General features: G+C 51.9%; 1 protein-coding gene across 10 annotated transcripts in view; it reads left to right on the top strand.

Annotated features, from left to right (window-relative positions):
* The window catches only part of NAV1 (neuron navigator 1), a 255,114-nt gene that overhangs the window by 147,887 nt on the left and 86,902 nt on the right, over positions 1–20,325 (top strand). For all 10 annotated transcript variants that reach the window (XM_004756283.3, XM_004756280.3, XM_013058141.2 and 7 more), the window contains 2 exons: positions 6,623–6,725; positions 11,358–11,723. In XM_004756283.3, the coding sequence (XP_004756340.2) occupies positions 6,623–6,725; positions 11,358–11,723 (469 nt within the window). The remainder of the gene's footprint in view (positions 1–6,622; positions 6,726–11,357; positions 11,724–20,325) is intronic.

Raw genomic sequence — 20,325 nt, forward strand, 5'->3', positions numbered from 1 at the left:
TGCCCTGAGTCACTTCCGTTTCTCCTGTTGCTTCTCGTGGAGCCCAGCCGCTGACAGCAGAAGCCAGTGGAGAAGTCAGCCGAGAACCCAGTCCTCTGTGGCCTCTGCCCTGGGCAAAACTACTAATGTGGTTTCTGAAACCTTGGTGGAAGTAATTAAGATTTCAGCAGTCAGTTACCACAGTTTACTTAATTGTCAGCTAATAATTAAAATTGTACAGAACTTGGGTAGATTTGACTGCTGGGTGATGGATTCCCGGGAGTCCCCCTTCCTCTGCTTCCTCCCTCAATCTGGTGGGGTTATTACCCTGCACTGGAGGCCCCCATCACTTCCTACATCAGATTTCAGACTTGCTGGCCAGGGAGGGCCCAGCCTCTCCCACGGCAGAGCCGGGGTCCCAGGAAGCAGGATTGAAGGCGGAACGTCGCTACGGTCGGTGCAGGGCTGTCCTCAGACCTGATGACTTGAAGACGAGGTTCTGTTTCCACCTCATCTGCTCCCTGCCTCCAAGGATGAGGGCCTCCCCCCGGCCCGAGCAAGGGCCCAGAGGAGGGTGGAGCGTCCTCCGGAACTGCACTGCTCACCTGCAAACGAAAGAACCCAGAAGCCAGTCCAGCCCCGGTACCCTTGGCTCACCTGCCCCTGTGTACCTTCTGATGAACAAGACCTGCCGTTTATAGAGCACCTACTGTGTGCCAACCGCCGTGCGGAGCATGTGCAAACAGGAATAAGCACCGTCACCCTCACCACAACCCTCCCGGGGGAGGGGCACCATTATTCTCCCCATTTTGCAGAGGGGAAAACTGCAGCAAGCTGAGGTGCCTTGTGCAAGCTCAGACACAGCGAGAAAAGGACAGCGCAGGATCTGAAATGTCTTTCTGACTCAAAGACCTATGTTCTTGCTAGAACACTGCCCCGTCTGTTCTTGCCCCCATATCTCCATTTCTTGGTTAGTTCCTAGTCTAGTTCAAGTTCATAGTCTTGCCTTCCTAGCCTAGTTCAAGGTCATAGTCTTGTCTTCCTAGTCTAATTCAAGTTTATCATAGTCTTCCCTCCCCGGGGAAGCTTGTTTTCCTGATTGGCAACTCACTGCACAGAGCTTCCTCCTGATGAACTAGCCACACCTCTCGGTGCACATGTCTGCAGAACCACAGACTTGCACATGTGTGATTCTCTCTCTCTCTCTTTTTTTTTTTTTTTAAGATTTTTTTATTATTTGAGAGTGAGCAAGGAGAGAGAGAGCACGAGTGCCTTGAGGGGCAGAGGGAGAAGCAGACGCCCCACCAAGCAGGGAGCCCAAGGCGGGGCTTAATCCCGGGACCCTGAGACTGTGACCTGAGCCAAAGGCAGGCACTTAACTGGCTGAGCTTCCCCAGACACCCGCTCCGTGTGATTCTAATGGTTTGCACAAACTACTGGCCGGACCCCAAGTAGGTGTGTACGTCCGGAGGCATTTGTGTACTTCAGGGCAGTCTATTGTAGTGGAAAGAACAGGAGCTTTGGAGTCCACAGATGGGAAAACTGCTTGGGGTCATGCCCACCGTATGATGAGCTTTCAGTAGCGGACGTTATTTGCATGTGTGTGTGTGTGTGTGTGTGTGGTTTGTTTGACTGCCAGTCCTTCAGCCCCAAGACTTGTTAAGCAGTATGTGCTCTGCAGTCTCATATGAGACAGCAGTGTGTAGAAACACCATCCTGCCTTGCCCAGTGCATGCTGGGAGGGTGACGTTGTTGGTGGCAGCTGTGAGTTACCATGGTGATGGCTGGGTTGGGGGAGGGTCTTGCCCTCTTCTGAGCCAGAGGACGTCACACATCCTCCCTGCTTGCTCCTTTTGCAGGGAAAGGCTTGGAGCAGCAGCCCGGGACAATCTCATGAGCTCCCCCCGTAGACCTCCTTGTCATCGTGGAGCTGGCCTTGGTCCAACCCTGCTTCACACACACACACACACACACACACACACACACACACGCGCGCGCGCACATACACCTGCCATCCTTGCAGCTGGACCCTATTCTGTAGGTGTTAAGAGCAGGCATACCCAGAGCCTCAGAGTAGGGCTGTGAGGGGTGTTCAGATCCGGACATCCAAGGGAGGGGACAGGTATGTTCTCCTGGCCACAGTGTGGGTCCTAACAAGAGCAAAACCCAAGCTGAGCTGCCTGGAGAATGCCTTTTTCTCACCTGCACAAAGATGCTTTGTAGGCCAGGAGCCCTGAGTGCATCCCACATGGACGGGTGCTGAGGGAGGGGAGGAACTCCCAGGCCCTCCCTGTCTGCTGTGTCTGTGTTCTCTTCCGGTCCCTAGGCCTCTACTGCAGGCCCAGAGTAGACATTGAGATGTTTTGACACATGACTTATCCAGTAAAGCAAATCATCAAGCTTTGGGGTCATCATCACAAGATGGCGTGTACCTCACCAACCTTCACCCCATCTCTGATCCGCATGGGACATGATGAGAAAGGGGGAAGCTTAGATATGAGTTGGGGGTTCAGAGGTGAATAGTGTGAAGGCAAAGAGTGGGTAAGGGTGAGAGGGGTGGCTGAATTCTTTTGCAGATGCAACTTTATTCATATTTTCTAGTTATATGTGTAAAGATTTGCCTTGAGGTCATGAATGTGAACATCAAATTGCCCCCCAACCTAGCCAGAGTTTCTGCAGCCTCTTGAGTTCCAGAAGCCTTTCCTGTATGTGCATGTCAGTCCTCTCATCGTGGGGCTACCGCTGTACCCTGAGGAAGGTCTCTGTCACCCACAGATGTGGGTGCACAGTCAGACTTCTCAGGAGCCACTACCCTGAGCTGAGCCTTTGAGAAGTAGGCTGGCATCCCCAGGATGACCACCAGGGGGCAGTGCTGGGGCATGGAGGGAGCTCAGGGGAATAGCCTCTGCTGGAGGGATCCAGGTCACCCTCCAGCAAATCAGAGTCCAACCCAAACTCCTGTGTATGCTTCTAGGCTACACTGCTGGGAGGCCTGGTACCAGACATCATTCCATTAACCTCCAGCTCGTTGCCCCCTCACTGGACCTCAGCCTCCCATCTCTCCTATGACCAGGTTGGATCGGGTCACTTTCAAGGACACTTGTGGCTCTAACTTTTGGCAAGTCTATGAGACTTTAGGGGCATTCCCACCCCACACTACTGACATGGAAATGAGGTAGTGGGATAGAGTGGTCTTGGAGGGAGGAGATACAGGGCACTGTGATCAGTGCAGTGACAAGTAGGAAAGTATACCTCTTTCGGTCACTGCTAGAGCATTAAGATCCAGGTTCCCATACCCACACTCCCCTGCCCCAGGGGCAGGAGCACTAGAGAATACAGAGGGACGCTCCTGGGGCTGGCTACCTTTTGGATTAAATATTTTTTCCTTAAAAAAGGGGGGGGGGTCGGGGGGGCGCCTGGGTGGCTCAGTGGGTTAAGCCTCTGCCTTCGGCTCAGGTCATGATCTCAGGGTCCTGGGATCGAGCCCCGCATCAGGCTCTCTGCTCAGCAGGGAACCTGCTTCCCCCTCTCTCTCTGCCTCTCTGCCTGCTTGTGGTCTCTGTCTGTCAAATAAATAAATAAAATCTTAAAAAAGGGGGGGGGTGTTGGGGCCCCTGAATGGCTCTGTCATTAAGCATCTGCCTTCCGCTTAGGTCCTGAGCCCCTCATTGGGCTCCCTGCACTTCAGGGAGCCTGCTTCTCCCTCTCCCACTCCCCCTGCTTGTGTTTCCGCTCTTGCTTTGTCTCTCTCTTTCAAATAAATAAATAAAATATATTTTTAAAAGATTTTATTTATTTATTTGACAGACCGAGGTCACAAGTAGGCAGAGAGGCAGGCGGCTGGGGGCAGGGGGACACAGAGCAGAAAGCCCGATGCGGGGCTCGATCCTAGGACCCTGGGACCATGACCCGAGCTGAAGGCAGAGGCTTTAACCCACTGAGCCACCCAGGCGCCCCCAAATAAATAAAATCTTAAAAAAGAAAGAAGATTTTTTTAAAAAAGACATCTTCCTAAAGGGACATATATCTATCCATTCTTTTTTTTTTTTTTTTTTTTTTTTTTTTTTTTTTTGAGATTTTATTTATTTGAGAGAGGGAGAGAGTGCTCGAGTTAGGGAGGGGCAGAGGGCGAGCGAGAGAGAATCCCGGGCAGACTCACGCCCAATGCAGGCCCAAGACCATGACCCAAGCCGAAACCAAGAGTCGAACACTCAGCCGGCAGAGCCACCCCCACGCACCCCTATCCATGCCTTTTAAATTTTTTTATTTTTATTTTTTAAAAGATTTTATTTATTTGACAGACAGAGATCACAAGTAGGCAGAGAGGCAGGCAGAGAGAGAAGGGTCGGTGTGGGGGGGGGGGGAAGCAGGCTCCCTGCTGAGCAGAGAGCCTGATGTGGGGCTCCATCCCAGGACCCTGGGATCATGACCTGAGCTGAAGACAGAGGCTTTAATCCACTGAGCTACCCAAGTGCCCCTATCCATGCTTTTTAAAAATGTATTTCTTGACAGATTTTTTGTGGTAGCATCCATCTATTGTTGAAATGTTCGCTGAGCACCTACTGTGTGCCATCACTGTATGCCTGTGATGCAGTAGACATGCCCCGTGATACATCACCAGAAATACTACTTTCTTCCCTGGCTTGACTTGGTTCTGTGCTGCGTGCTAGGTGTGTGGCCTTGGGCCGTTTATTTCATCTCTCTGAGTCTTAGTTTTCCCCATCTGTAAAATGGGGACAAGATCACAAATCTCCCGTAAACGTGAGGATTCAACGAGCTCGTACAAGCACAAGGTTGGCGTGCACACAAGTCTGAGTAACTCTGGGTTCTTCTTTGGGACTGCACACCCCTTAGAGTTATGCATGCCTTTCCCTCATTGCTGCCAAACCCAATGAAAGAATTGCCTTGGCCCAGGAACCCACATCTTGGCACAATGTTCTTAGTCCCCCCGTGGGCATTTGGGAACCAAGCCTTAAAAATGTATGTATATACTTTCTGATCCTGTCTGTATTCTATGCCAAGCCATCAGTTAAAGCCACTGAGCGGCTCACAAGGTGACATTTGCCAGGATAAATAGGGATTGGCAGCCACGGAAGTGACGACACTTCTGTGGGACAGAGCTCAGGCACTTGGCATGGAGGCTTGCCACGAGCATGGAAGTCGGCTACATGATGCTGACCATGAGCGAGCCCACCAGCAGCAGCAGCCTCCCACAGGCTCCCCCAGGGAGAGGAGAGGGGAGAAGGGTCTAGGTGTGGAGCTGGTTCTCCGCAAAGGTGTGGCCTGGCTTCCGGCCCACCCTCCCCAGCACCCGCCACAGGGCCGATGAGACAGAGCAGCCGCCTGCCAGCCAGTCTGGGTATATTCTTGGGGGTACAAGTGCCTCTGAGGGGATTCAGAAATGCTCCCTTTGGTAGCGAAAAGAACCTCATACTCTCCTGAGTCTGTGGGTTAGGGGGGGACCTAGAGGGCACATTGACCAGGGAAGGAACGCAGAGGGTTTGGGGATAGAGAGAAAAGGGAAGTAGCCTGAGAGTCAGGACTCCTGGGATTTCTCCACTGCTTTGCCATCATCTCCATGTAGGCCCCTGACTCTCCGTGCAGTGCCTTTTCAGGGAGACATTGGGGGATTTGAGTCCATTCATTGACCTTGGATCCCAAAGTCAAAAGGAAAGCAGGGGCAGGGACAGGTCCTTTTCGTTTTAGTGTCCTCAGGGCCTTCTGAGATTTGGGATAAAGCATGTGTTTGATAAGGTTTACTGGATGAACTGATAGAAGGTTGGAGAAAGTTCTTAAGAGTTCTTCATGCTCAGAACCCCTTCCTCTTTTGCGGATGTTATTTTCACCTTGGGAAGGAGATGGGATAAATTCTGCTTTTTGCCTGTTGTAGATTCTTTTCATCTGACCGTGTTAATATTCTGCCTGGAAACCAAGGCTGAATAAAATGACCCGTGATCATTTAGGATTCTGAGGGCGATGGCCCTATCCATGCATCCCCCTCACTTGGGGTCGCATTGTCGCCCAGAGCTCAGTCCATGCTCCCAAAAATGACTGCTCATGCCCTCCACCTCCCCAGCAGCCACCTCACTTTTGGGAGTTGTATCTGCACTATCCCCCCCTTAACCCCATGGGGCAGCTCCAGACACTCCCAGTCAGTGTTTGGGGCTCAGGGAGTGTGATGTGTGGGAACTGGCTCCCATCAGCTTCCCAGAGCCACCTGCTAGAATCTCTTCCTAACCGTGCGGTCAGTGACGTCATGCTGGTAGCTCCAAGTCAGGGCGTCCCCACCTCTCAGGGCTGGTGGTTAAACATTTATCACCTTATCCCTGGAGATGGGGTTTGAGGCAGACATTCCGGTTGACCTCAACCACAGGGCTCTTGCCGGGGACCTCCAGTCTGAAAAGCAAGCCTCCCAAAAATGAAAGCTAGAAGAAGCAGTTACTTGGGGGGTTTGGGTGGCAAGCACAACACAGACCCCCCTCCCAGGGTCGAGATGTCAGGCGGTTTGAGAGCGCGTGTCTAGGGTGACCTGCATGGCCTGGGGAGCAGTGTCCTAGGGACATGGTCAGTCTCCACTCCCTGCCACCCTCAGCTCTCAGCAAGAAGTTCTCCACTCACCCAGCTGCTCTTTTTTCCCCTCCAGACCCAGAGTCCCAGAGAAAGAGGACAGTGCAGAATGTCCTAGATCTTCGACAGAACCTGGAAGAGACCATGTCCAGTCTGCGAGGGTCCCAGGTGACTCACAGGTAGGTCTAAGCTGCCGAGGGGGCTCTCTCTCCCGCGCTGGAGAGTAGGGCTTCAGAGACCCACGGGGCACCGCTGAAGGGACAGGAGAATTGGTCATCTCGGCAACAGAAGCTTGGTTCTGACTGGGATCTGCTTGCTTTGAGACACGAGATATCATTTTGAGCAAATGAGTTGAAAAGCACCAGAGTGGGCGATAGGAAGCCCCTCCTCCGTGATTCAGGCTCTGACCTTCTGTGTCCACTTTCCCTCCTTCGATGCTGGTCTCCTCATGTGTTACAGTTGCTGTCCTTCTCCTGTCCTGAAGTGTCTGTTGTTAGAGGATTCTAGAATGGTGCCCATCCCAACACCCAGCCTCTTTCCCTCTTCTGTCAGCTAGGTATCCCCTGGCCTCTTCAGCCAGTGGCTGACCCAGATCCATGCCGTGGGGGTGCGCCCTGTCGCCCCACCTTGCAGAGACTTTGCTGCCTCCAGCGGTGTGGGCCACTCCATCCTCCCATGGCACCTCTCCCTGGAGCGGCACACTGGCCACAGCCTCTGCCGTGACTCAGAATTTCCCCCACTGGCTCTTTGGGCTGCCCAGATGAGCTCATGCTGTCAGCTCCGAGGGGGATAGAGGGCTGGGCAGGGGGTAGAAGGAGAGAGAGCAGAAAGCCAGGATTGGGAAATCATGGGGGGTGTGGAGCAGGAAGGCTGAGAGCGATTAGGTGGCCTGTCCAGTTGGACTGGAGTTCGGTTCCTCCCCATCTCCTGAGGTTGGAAAAGGAGAGCAAAGTTGGGACAGAAGGCCAAAAGGATAAGGGCTTTGCTGAGCCCAAGTGTGTGCCTCAGAGAACTCCGTAACTATCATTCATCTCCGGGCACCGTGACCGGATTACCATGACCAGGAAGTGGAACAGAAATCAGGCTTCATAGCTTTCACTCATCGGCTGTAGTTCTTCTGCTTAAGAACAGCCCTGCTCCTCCATCCACGACTCTGCCTAGTCCTGTCCTATCCTGTGTGTTGGACACTCAGCCCTTTGCTCCCAGATAGCTGACATATTTTCAGTGCTCAATCAAAGCCTCTATTCTGCGGGGTTAGCAGGACCAGACTACTGAAAGGGGTGTGTGTGGGGGGGGACATCTGATGAAAAGAGTGCATGAGGGAGGCCCCTGGTGGCCCTGGGGCTCAGGCTGTCTCACACCTGTCCCTAACCTCCCTCCCTCACAGTCCCGAGCAGGACCCGAGTGAGACGGGCCGGGCTCAGCTTGGCTCGCCAGTTCAGGGACTCGGTGGATGAAATCTTGAACATGCTCCTTCCCCCATCCAGGGAGTCTGGAACAGCTCTCTCAGCACCAAATCACATGCCAGCTCCATGCCAAAGAAGCCAGAAAGTGCTTAGTTGCTAAGGGGGTCACACCCCAAATGACTCACCCACCGAGGAAGGGTAGAAGCAGTAGCTTCCGTGTCCTGGGGCCACTGACCGAGCACAGCCTGTGAAGCAGGACAGCCTGACCCCTTTTGGCTTTCTGTCCATGGCAGAGAAGAGGGAGGCCAAAAACCTTTTGCATAAAGCCGGCTGGTGGGAGGGGGAGAGCCTCAGACCTCTGACTTCTGTCTCCCTTTATGGAAAAGGAACCAAGAGCCCTGAGCTGGTTTTGCTGTTTATTGTGGACCCGGAGCTACTTCCTCTCCTGGTCTTTGATTTGTGCTCTTCCTGGTCCACACTTTGATAGCCAAAACAACGATTCCCTGAGTTTTTAGGGCTCTTTGACTTTTTAAAGTGCTTTCCATCCCTCAGCCCTTCCCTCAGCCCTGGGAGGAGGTAGGATATGTTCCTATCATCTGGGTCAGAGAAGCAGCAGCCGAGGCTGGGGCGAGGGGGTCCCTTGCTGGAGTCACACAGGCTGATGAGGTGGGGGGGTTCTGTGTCCGGCAAGCTCAGAGCGCATGCCAGGTGCAGTGCTGGGCACCATACCCCAGAACAAAGACAGGCTTCCTCCTGGATGAGGAGCTTCCCGTCCAGTGAGCGCTTCCGGCCGGGTTATTTTCACTCTGGAACTTAGAAGCTAGCTCTAGATTCAGTTCCTTTTTCAGAAATCTTTATTTCTGTCCTGCTTCCTCTATTTCTACTGGCTCGTTTCCCCAGCAAGGAGAGCGTCTGGGTCAGGGGGGCTGGGGCTGGAGACGAAATGAAAGCCTCCCTCTGCTCCAGGCCCAGCGCTCTCCCCACCCCAGAGCGAGCGAACGAGCGAGCGAGCAAGAGAGAGAGAGAGAGAGAGAGACAGGCAAGACTGAAGGGCCGGATGCAGGGCTGGAAGGCAAGAACCGACGTTTGAAGCTAGAATCCTCCCCCGCTGACTCAGAGATGTCTGGAGATGTGTTGGGGTGGGAGGGGTAAAAAAAGAGCAGCAGAACCGAGGAAGAGGCCCTGGTAGTGCGGAGAGCTGAACAGAGTAGGCCAAGAATAGAACTGAGCGATCTGGTTGCTCCGTGCAACCCACACTGCGTACTAATTTTATTGCCGCGGTGTAGATGGACTAGGGAAACGGGCCGTGCTGGAGCTCTCCAGCGTCCTGTCACCGTGGCCATCATCATCCTTTGCTTTCCTGTCCTCATCTCATTGTCACAGTCCGCTTGTTTTTATTAAACCCTTACGGCGAGCGCCCCTAGACTGAGTCTGACGACGAGAACTTTCCCACTCTTCAACTCAACACGTTTGTCGTGGGTCTGCTCCTCATTGACTAGTTCTTGTACCTGGACCCAAGAACATGCCAGGCCCTGTGCAAAGTGGTGACATACAGTGGTGAGCGAGGCAGCCAGAGTCACACAGGCCCACAGTCTCCTTCAGGGCACTTCCATTGGCTCTGAGGTCCACAGTAATTAGAAACAGAAATAACACAGTGTGTGACGAAGTGCAAGCCCAGTGCCAAAGGAGGGCCTGGAGGGGAGAAGATGGATGTGTGCCAGGCCAGGAAGCCCCCCAGAGGGGCAGAGGCAGCGGTCACCAGTTGCCCTGCCCAGCCAGGGCACCCCTGCTTATGCCCAGGACTTCTGTAGGGACCACCCACGGGCCCAGGTTCAAGGATATCTGGACTTCTCCAGTTCTGTTGATCAAAAAAAATCAAGCTTGGGGGCCCCTAGGTGACTCAGTCCGTTAGGCTTCTGCCTTTAGCTGAGGTCATGATCTTGGGGTCCTGGGCTCCAGCCCCGCATCTGGGGGGCCTGCTTCTCCCTCTTCCCTTGCCGCTCCCTCCTGTTTGTGCGCTCTCTCTCTCTCTCTCTATCTCTATCTCAAATAAAGAAATAAAATGTTAAAAAAAAAAAACCAACCCTTGTTTTCTCAAGGTTGGTAGAGACAGTTTGGGAAGATTTTTTTTTTCAAGGAGCATCACCAAAACAAGAATAGAAAAATCGGTGCCCCACTCCTACGTTAACCCCAAAGTGACTAAGAAATGGATGTGTTCACAGAGCGAGAGTTTCTTTGCTTGTGTGATTTCCTGTGCAGCCGCAGACTGCCTTAGCTACCCAGCTTTCTAGGTCTATGGGTTCTATTTCAGTTACTCACCCGTGCGTGGCCACAGTTAGGCCGAGCCACTGAGACCCTACCTGTGGGGGACTGGGGCTGGGCACGCTGCTGGGCTGAGTAGGCTGATCAGTCTCTGAACCCACATCCAGGCCACCTCTCCAAGCAGATCCCCAGGATCCTTTCTCTCTGCAGCCACCTGCAGGGGTCCCTGAGGGAGAAAGGCATCTCCTCCTCCAGCTCCCTGATCTCCTGTGTCGAGTCATCCACAAACCTGGGCCTGCTTTCCTCACCTGGCCTAGCAGGGCCTGAGGCCTGGGGCCCTGTGCATCCCGTCTTTACCCTCTTGTCCATTTCCCCATGATCATTCCTCTTTCCAGTTAAGGCTGCTTGTGTTCTCTGGTGGGGTTCTGCTTCTTTCTCCTGACAGCTTAGGCCTTTTTGCTAGTCTTCCTGGGAACCAGCCACACATCTTGAGTTCCCAAAGCTTTTTGCCTGTACCCTCTGTAACTCATGCCAGACTTTGTCATCTCTGGTTTGGGAATCAAGTAGCTCTCAGCTGATTAGTAGAAAAAGAGGTGATAGACACACCTGAACCATAATGAATGGTTAAGGCCTTTGAAGCTGGTCTACCCACTTCCCCCAAGAGATCTCGCTGGACTCTTCCCATTTATTGAGCAGCTTGTATATACCAGGCACTGTGTGAGACATTTATGTATATGATCATTACAGCTCTGTGGAGTAGCAAATATGCTGTTATTCCCATTTTACAGATGAGGAAATGGAGGCTTAGCAAGGTTGATTAATTCATCTCTAGCTCACTTACAAATAGATTGTAGAAAAGGGTTAAAACCCAGCTCATACTATAAAATCTATGTCCTTAGGCAGTATATGAGATTGGTTCCCTCTCACTTCGAATCCTTTCCCTCTGACAACCTCAGGTACCATGTAACAGGGGTGCCCTACAGGAAGAGGGGCCCATGGAGGTGGTGGAGCCCACGTGGGCAGGTGCAGAGGAGGTGGGATGGCCTGGGAAGGGGGAAGGGTCGCTGGAGTGCAGTCCGCCGGGACAGGGCCCAGAGCGGCCCTGCCAGAGTGAAAACCAGTGCCCTTCTGCCCTCTGCCCAGCTCCCTGGAGACGACGTGCTACGACAGTGATGACGCCAACCCTCGCAGCGTGTCCAGCCTCTCCAGCCGCTCATCCCCCCTCTCCTGGCGCTATGGCCAGTCCAGCCCGCGGCTGCAGGCTGGGGACGCGCCCTCGGTGGGCGGCGGATGCCGCTCGGAGGGGCCGCCGGCCTGGTACATGCACGGGGAACGGGCCCACTACTCGCACACCATGCCCATGCGCAGCCCCAGCAAGCTCAGCCACATCTCCCGCCTGGAGCTGGTCGAGTCCCTGGACTCGGACGAGGTGGACCTCAAGTCCGGCTACATGAGCGACAGCGACCTCATGGGCAAGACCATGACGGAGGACGACGACATCACTACCGGGTAAGGCCCCTTGCACCGCGGGGCAAGGGGGCTAGGGAGGGCAGGGCGAAGACCCGTGGAGTGGGATTCCTTCAGAGGGGAGTGGGACTCACGACAGAGGTTTGGGTTGCTGCCCTGTGACAAAAAAGCAGCTGTGCGGGGCCTTTGGACACTGGTTGTGGCTGCCCCCGAGATTGGATGTGGTGCATTACGGACTTTGGTGTGGTGGGTGGGGGCCCCATTGGAGGAGCTGATTGGTCAATGAAGGGCCCTCCCTCTCATTGGCCCAGATGGCTGTCGTTCTAAGGTATGCCCCGCCCTCCTCCCCGGTCCTTTGCCCTCCAAAGGCTGGCGGGAAGGGTTTTGGGAAACGGTGCTAGTCCCGGTTCAGCTAACTCCGTGTGGGCCTTGGACAACCTCGTCTGCTATCCCATTTGTGAAAAGAGGATGGCGGTACTACATCTGTCTACTTCCGAGTCTAATTCAAAGAGAAAATGAAAGCACTACTGAAACAGAAAAGTGATACTGTGGCTCCCTTTCCCTCGCAGGGTTCCCAGACCCTCTGTCCGGTGCCTTCCCTCCTGGCACTCAATTTCTGCTGCTCTGGTTTTTTCCTCTGCAGACCTTCTACCAGTAATGCAGATTCCTAGCCTCCATCCCCGCCTGTTAAACCCTTCTGCCTCGCGGGGACCCTCATCTCTTTTCTTCCCCCAGTTGGCAGGGTTGGGTTTGTGGAGCAACGGGGACACAGGTGACAGTCTGGGAAGTGAAGGAAATGATAGGAAGAAAGAAGCGTCGGGAGTGGGAGGGGTCCTGGCCCAACTGTTCCAAGCTGTGAGATTGAAGAGCTGTAGTGGTTCTGGAACCTTCTCCAGGGCATCTTTCAGCTCACTTCTACTTCCTGTCTTCCTTCTTGGTTTGCTGGGACTTTCCAAGGGACCACACAAGTAGTGACAACACCCCTTCCCCCTATCCCTCTCAGGGATTACCTCTTCCCAATAAAAACCCCAAGTTTCAAGAGAATGAAAAGTAGCCCCACCTAGGAAGGGGCTAAGAGCTATGCTCCAGGCCATCCGCTGTTCCCTACCCCTGGGGACAAACTTGGAGGGACTGGGCAGGGCCTGTCCAGTTGATGAGGCTCTTCTGGAACAAAACAACTGACTCATGAATGAATGGGGTTGTTTACTGCCTCTTAAATCCCAGAGGCCAGCCCAGCCTCACGCTCAGATCCACCAGCCTTGGAGCCGGGACTCGAGAAAAGCTATCCAGCTCCTCTGGTGCTCAGAGGACTTTGCTGGGCAGGAAGGAGAGCCAAGGTGTGTGACGGGCTGCTCTGGACAGCCCCTGTGCTGGGAAGCTGCTTCTCTGAGGAAGCGTCCAGTCCCTGCCCTCTGAGAGCTCTCAGTTGTATAAGAAAAAGGGAGGCACAACCCCTGTGAGGCAGAGAGCTCTGAAAGTTCTGTATATGTTGGAAGGGCCAGAGCTCCAGCCCTTAGGGAGCTCCCAGAGAGAGGGAGGTGAGAGCCATCCCCCATAGTGCACGCAATGGCCATGGCAGAAATTTTCCCAAACATGGAAGGCACAGGACTCCTGCCTTTGGAGAGATCCCAGGCTGAGGCAGGTGGCAGGACTTCCTAGCTGGGTGAGCCTGGGGATGCTAGGAAAACTCTCCAGGCTTTAGTTGGTCTGTCTGCTAAATGCAGATAATAGAACCTATCTCAGGATGATTGTAAGGATTGAATATGTAAATACCTAGGAAATGCTTGGAATAATCCTTGGCTCATTGTAAATGCTCAGTAAATGTTAGCTTTTTTGGTGGTGGTTTTTGGTTTTTGGATTTGTTTTGTTTTCGCTGTTACTGGTCATTATTGTTATTGTTAAAATGTCATTCTGAAGGAGGACGAAGGACTCCTGCCCTCTGAGGGTCCCAGATTTGCCCCCAGGGATGGTGCAGTCTCACCCGAGTGCCATTCAGAATCAGCAGCTGGGACAGAGGTAGGGGCAGCTGGACAATCCTGGGAACATCGATTTTGGGGTGTGAGGGTATGGAATGCTAGGCAGAGGGGAGCCAGGAACGATGCCCTTAACCCACCCTCTCACACCCTTTCCTTATCCCCTTCCCTCCAGACAGGGTGTGTGCTTCTGAATCAGTTAAAAAAAAAAAAAAAGGCAGGCTTCACCAAGGATAGCATGGATGAGAACGTGCAAACCCAGGGAAGTCTGCAGTTCTAGGGGGAAGAAAATGTTGGCCAGCGGTGCCCATGAAGTGGACCTGACACTGAGCTGCGTCTGATGATTTCACGTGTGGTGTTCACGGGCGGTCTGCAAATAGAAGGAACTCTTTTTTTCTTTTTTAAAGATTTATTTATTTATTTGACAGGCGGAGATCACAGAGAAGCAGGCAGAGAGAGAAGGAAGCAGGCTCCCTGCTGAGCAGAGAGCCCAATGTGGGGCTCGATCCCAGGACCCTGGGATCATGACCTGAGCTGAAGGCAGAGGCTTTAACCCGCTGAGCCGCCCAGGCGCCCCAATAGAAGGAGCTCTTAACACTTGATAGTTGTAAGGTTTCTCTGTTGTTGACTTCCCCGCCAGAACTGGGAAACACACCCACCCTTCAGCGTGCTAAGGAAGGCAGAGCTGAAGGGAACCCACTTATAACCCCAGTAATTTTAATGTAAACAGTCACTCCTCAATTATGTGCTTTCACAGTTAAGTGTTACGCTTTTTCATTAGAGACCAGGCATCCTCTCGATTCCAGCAAGAGACCGAGGAGTCCTGAACGCGCCCTGCTCAGCCCCCTTCTTGGCCCTCCCAGCCTCACTGTGGTTTCCGTGCAGGTTTTATAATTTAGGAAATGTCCTGTTTCGAAGAAACTTGTTTTCCCTATTCGTGAAGTGGTTAGGGCTGTTCCCTGCGGGGCCTCCCTTCTGACGATCCTGTCCTGTGGGTCGCCTTTTCATTGTTATTAGTGTCCTCTGAGCACAAAAGTGTTTCATTTTGATGAGCTCTAATTTATCTAATGTTTCTTTTGTTGCCTGTTCGTTAGGTGTTGTATCTAAGAAGTCACTGTCAAATCCAATGTCATGAACCTTTGCCCCTGTGTTTTTCTTCTAAGAGTTTTATAGCTAATGGGTCTTTTTAAAAATAGAGATTCCAAGTCTCCTTCCAGACCTACCAAGGCAGATTCTCTGCTACTCAGGAAACCATATTTTTCTAAAGCATCTCGGTGATTTTGGACTCGTCTATCTTCCCATAAAGGACAAGAATCTTCTTTATAGCACTCCTGACAGCTGGTCTTTCAGTGTTGCCTTGCAAAGATACAGTAAGCTTATTCTAGTTCAAATAGAGCAAAATTATGAGAAAGTTTCTAAATATTCACCTGAAATCTGCTTCCCTTCTGCCTATGGATTCAAATGCTGCCATCCAAGAAAAATAGAATAACCATCAATCTTCATTCAAATATTTCAACGTGTTCTTAATGATCGTTCAGATAGTCTTTTCTCTAGACCAAAAGAAAAAAAATAACTTATTTCATTACTTTCTTAAATGACCTAGTTTTTCACCAAATCTCTATTATCCTGGTCACTCTCGCCTGGAAGCTCTCAAGTTGTCAATGATCCTCTTAACATTTGGCACCTAGACCAATCACGACCTGACACTCATCCTGCCGGGGTGATCTCCAAAGCATGACACTGTAGACAACTTCAAGTTGGCTGCGGACTGTCCTAGATGACAGTTTGAGAGACATTTTTACCTCTTGAAAAGCGAACAGGAATTTGTCTTTCTAAAAATAGGAAGGTCTGGAATTTAATCTAAGTAAGAAGATAAGTTCCATGGCCATCTGTCCTTCCTGTCCCTGGCACCCAGAGTTGGAACCCGAGGAGAGTCAAGGATGGGCTCCCGTGCAGAGGTAAATAGAGGCCCTGGGCATGGGGAGCAGGTATGCCGAGAGGGGAAAGGGGTGCGAAGGCCCTCCGTTCCCTCCCTACTTGAACTTGGATTGCCCTCTCAATGTCTCCATTTCTGCCCATGTGAATGGCAGCTTGGCTGGGCTGTGTGTCTGAGCTTTGTGGCTGTTAAGGAGAAGGACCCCCAGGCCGCGCAGGCAGCCGTACCGCCGTGTTGCACACCTCCAGTGGGCGCCATTCCCATGGTATAGAGTTGTGTCATCAGCAGCCCTGGCAGACTGCTGTCCAGCGACCTGTGCCAAAGGCCGCAGAGCCAGCAGGCCCCATCTTGAAAGAGCTCTGCGGGTGTGTGTCGGAGGGACAGCGGGATTTCTTGGCGACTGTCTGCTGTGCCCTGTGTCTCTCCTCAGGTGGTTTCCTGCTCCATGTGTGTGGCTGGATGTTTCAGGCTTCTTGCTCCCTCCTCGCCTCCCCTCCCTTCCCCAGCCTGTCCTCTTGAACCGTGCTTAGGGGCTCAGGAACAGATGGGATTCGTTTCCTTCTTGGCTCTGAAGTGTCCTGACGTTGAAAAATGTCAACTAAAATAAACTGTAAGCCCCTGCTTTCTCCCAGGCTGGCTCCCAGCGGCAATGAGCCCCAGCCTTAAAGGGACACCTCCCAGCCTTGCGAAGCTCACCTCAGCCTCGGTCTACAGCCACCTGCCCAAGAAGGAGGCTCATTTGCTGCTTTCCAGTTCAGCTGATATCTGACCTATAAACCCCAAATGCCCGCCCCATCCACTGTCAGTGACAAGAATTCTCTTGGAATGGGCACTGGGCTCGTAGGGTTTGTACAAAGGAAAGAGAACCTTTTTTAGTTTGAATGGACAGTGGGGGTGGGTTTGTCTTCTCCCTTTATCTCTCCTGTTTCCTGGCAGTTCTGGAGGTATCCCACCTGGTGGGCAGCTGGCCCAGGCCTGGCTTTTGCCCGTGGAACATAAGAATTAGGGTAGAGGACAGTAGGGGATCATTCAGGGGGAAACCCAACATTGGAGCTCAAGAAGGAAAGTCTAGTTTCTGTCCTTGAAGGGCTTCAAATCTAAAAGGGAGGTAGGATGCCTCCTGGGTCAGTGGCAAAAGAAGGGATGTGTAGTTGAAGTAGACCGTGGTTGTTGCCATTTCGGGATTAACATCTAAGAATTACAATGTTGACCCACAGATTGATACAGGCAGCTTTGCTTGATAGGTCTCTGTGGTGCCAGGGGACATCTGGAGATCGGGACTTCCGTCCAAAGCTCCTCTCTAGTTTGCTGTGTGGCCCTGAGCAAGTCATCTAGCCTTTCTGACTCTTAGTTTGTTCAGGTCTAAAAAGATAGCCATTTTTGTCTTGTGAAGTTCAGGTGAAGAAAAAAAAAACCCGCAAGTGGGAGAGTTTTGAAACGTATTAAGAGCTGTTGGTTTGAAATATATTATTCTCATCTTAACTTACTGTTCTGTTCATTTGGCTGGTAGCCTCTGCCTTAATCAGGAGCTGTGAGAGTCCCCAGATAAGATTTCTTCAGCTTGGCAGATGAGTTCTCTGAGTTTGACTTCTTTGGCAAAGGATGATCTTGTTTTGCTTTTCAACACCATCTTGATACTCTTTTAGTCCTGTGGCAGGCAGTTAAGTCAACAGACCTCTGAGAACAGGCTTGTCTACCTAGACATACCACTGCATACCAGGGGCAAGGTAGTGGAGTGGCTTAGCAGGAAGGCTCCCAGCTCCCGGGTCTGAGTCCTAGCTCTTCTTAGTAGCTGTGGGATTGGGTGAGTACTTATTCTGCCTCAGCCTGTTTTCTTAGCTGGAAAACATGGGCCGTGTATGGGACCTACTCTGGGGGATTGATGTGAAGATTAAATTTGTTAATACGTTTATGTAGAATAGGCGTTCTACACGTTAGCTCTTGTCTGTTAGCTTTTTGATGGCCCTCGCAAATGGACGGGCCTATGCCATCACGTGCACATTTGAAATGACAATACAGTATTTGGAAAAGTGTTTGTTAACCTTTATGCTTCAAAAGGCTGTTTCTAAGCCTCATTTGAGGCTGACACATTAAGTGGCTTGCCAAGCAAGGTGGGTATGTTCTGACCTTGTGACGCCCGCTCGTACAGTGTTCTCCTGTGGCAGATGGCACCCCTCCCATGAATGGGAGTTCTGGGCCACAGGTAGTTATGCAGCAAAGCTAAGCCAATTGCACGCACGCTCACACAAGTGGACGTGACCCCTTTCCCGCCATGACCTGCTAACTGTGTGTCTCCTGCACAGAAATATGTGTTTATAGTCTAGGAAGAGTGTCTTGTGCTGGAGTCCCCAGAAGGAGACCTTGAGACAAGTGGTTTATTTGAGTGCAAGTGGTTTATTTGGGAGATGATTCTAGAAAACACTGATGGGGAGCGGGGAAGTGAGCCAGGGAAGAGAAAGAAAGCCAGTGCAGGTTACTGAAGTGGGCAACGGGCCCTCAGGGATTTCTGGAGGATTGCGTGGAACACTGGTCCGAGCTGTCCCACATAGTGGGCGCAGAAGCATGGGAATTCACCTTTCGACTGCCAGTTACGATGGACTGTGGGACATTGCCTCCATGGGACATTGCATCCTGGCTTTTCTAGCGTGTTCCACACAGGCTTAGAGAAATCCCTCAGGGTGAGAGGACAGGTGCTCTGAGGCACAGGTGCAGCAATGTTCTTTTTTATTTTTTTAAGATTTTATTTATTTATTTGACAGAGAGAGCGAGTGAGCGTGCTGGCGCACAAGCAGGGGGAGTGGCAGGCAGAGGGGGACTGAGAAGCAGGCTTTCTGCCTAGCAGGGAGCCCGATGTGGACCCCGGGATCATGACCTGAGCTGAAGGCAGACGCTTAACCAATTGAGCCCCCCCAGGCGCCCCGGTTTTCTGTTAACGTCTACGGGAATGGTGACTGCAGAGTAGGAGGGACGCAAAAGGCATTGGTTATAAAGAGGGAAGCGGAGAGGAAAGGAAGGGACGGAGGGTGTGGAGTCTGATTCCTGCCTCCAGATGGAAGACGGGGGTGGCTTCAGAGAGCTCCTGGCTTTTGAAACACCCCTTAGTTCTTAAAACAGAACAGCATTAGCACTCTACAGGCTGTGTGGGGTTAACTTGGATCACAGTGTCTGCTCACACCCCACAGGGTTGATGGAAGATTGGAGTGAGCCAGGTATCCCCGAGGGGCAGTAGGATGTGTGCTCGTTGCCCTGGCAACTGGTGCAGCCCAAGGCAGGGCCCCTCCTCTGATGTGTCCTACTAACCTACAATGGAGCTCCTGGGCTTTTCACTGAGTTTGATGACATACAATTTGGTCGGCAATCAGGATGGATAGGGGGTTGAGGAAGCTGTTGAGAGGGTGTTGGCTTTTCCCTACAGTCCTGCCCATTTGCCTGTCCTCTCCCTTTTTTTTTTTTTTTTAAAGATTTTATTTATTTATTTGACAGAGAGAAATCACAAGTAGATGGAGAGGCAGGCAGAGAGAGAGAGAGGGAAGCAGGCTCCCTGCTGAGCAGAGAGCCCGATGCGGGACTCGATCCCAGGACCCTGAAATCATGACCTGAGCCGAAGGCAGCGGCTTAACCCACTGAGCCACCCAGGCGCCCCTGTCCTCTCCCTTTTAATTGTCAGCTCCATCCTCCTTTCCCCACCAACCTATATATTCTATGATAAGCCAGCTGGGCTCAAGTAATGCCTGGAAATTCCATGCAATCTGATATTACAGGAAGAGCGTAAGTCTGGAAGTATGATGGGCCTGTGTTTGGATCCCAGTTCTGAGGCTTTGGGAAAGCTGTGAATCCATTCTAGTGGGGATACTTACATGGGAATCAGATTCCTAGAAGGGTGTTATGGAATACGTTGCATTAATATACTAGGTCTGCAGCCAGGGGCTCAGTGAATGTTACCTCCCTCCCTTCTCTTGGCTTCTAGAAAATTAAAGCAATAAAGGTCCTAAAGACCATCTATAGAATGGAACATTTCCCCAGGGTGGTAATACCCAGTTGCCCACTGGTCTGCCACATCCCCTCCTTCTGATAAGCCTTCTCTAATCCATCCCATTGCACTGTGATTGCTCTCTGACTCTGGATTGTCTTGGAACTTGTGCATTTAACTTAAACTGTAGTCGCTTGTGCTTTTTAGATTCTCTAACAATTGCATAGCATGTGTGGTTTACAAAACACTAATATCTCATTACTTTATTTAATCCTAACACTGAATTAGATGTTCTTTTGCCGAGTTTGCAAGTGAAGAAATCGGAACTTGGCTTACCAGGATCACAGTACTTAAAAGTAGCCAAACCAAGCAAAACCCAGGCCTTCTGACTCCCATGTCTTGTGCTCTTTTTGGTATACCCACTGCCCGGCTGGGCATACCATGAAGCCTTTTCCCTCTGTGTGCAGCCCTGGTGCCCCCTAAGCCTAGGAGAATTTCTGGGGCAGGGATCACGTGCCTTCCACTGGAGTAGGAGCTCCCTAAGGACAGAGACCCTATTTGCTATTTTTTCTCAGCACCCAGCAGAGTATGTTCTCAGGTCATGCTATTGACTGGCCAGTGAATCATTGTTAGAGACCCCCATGTGGGATGCCCCTAAGTGACCTCGATGTTTTCCAGGATAGGATCTTCTTTGGAGAGCCACAAAGTAGCCACAGCCGGGAGCTCAGGACCACAGGCAGAAGAGGCAGAAGGAGCAGCCTCTGT

The sequence above is a fragment of the Mustela putorius genome, unplaced genomic scaffold (assembly GCF_011764305.1).
Source record: "Mustela putorius furo isolate JIRA1106 unplaced genomic scaffold, ASM1176430v1.1 tig00000508_pilon_pilon_pilon, whole genome shotgun sequence".
Classification (NCBI taxonomy): Eukaryota; Metazoa; Chordata; class Mammalia; order Carnivora; family Mustelidae; genus Mustela; species Mustela putorius.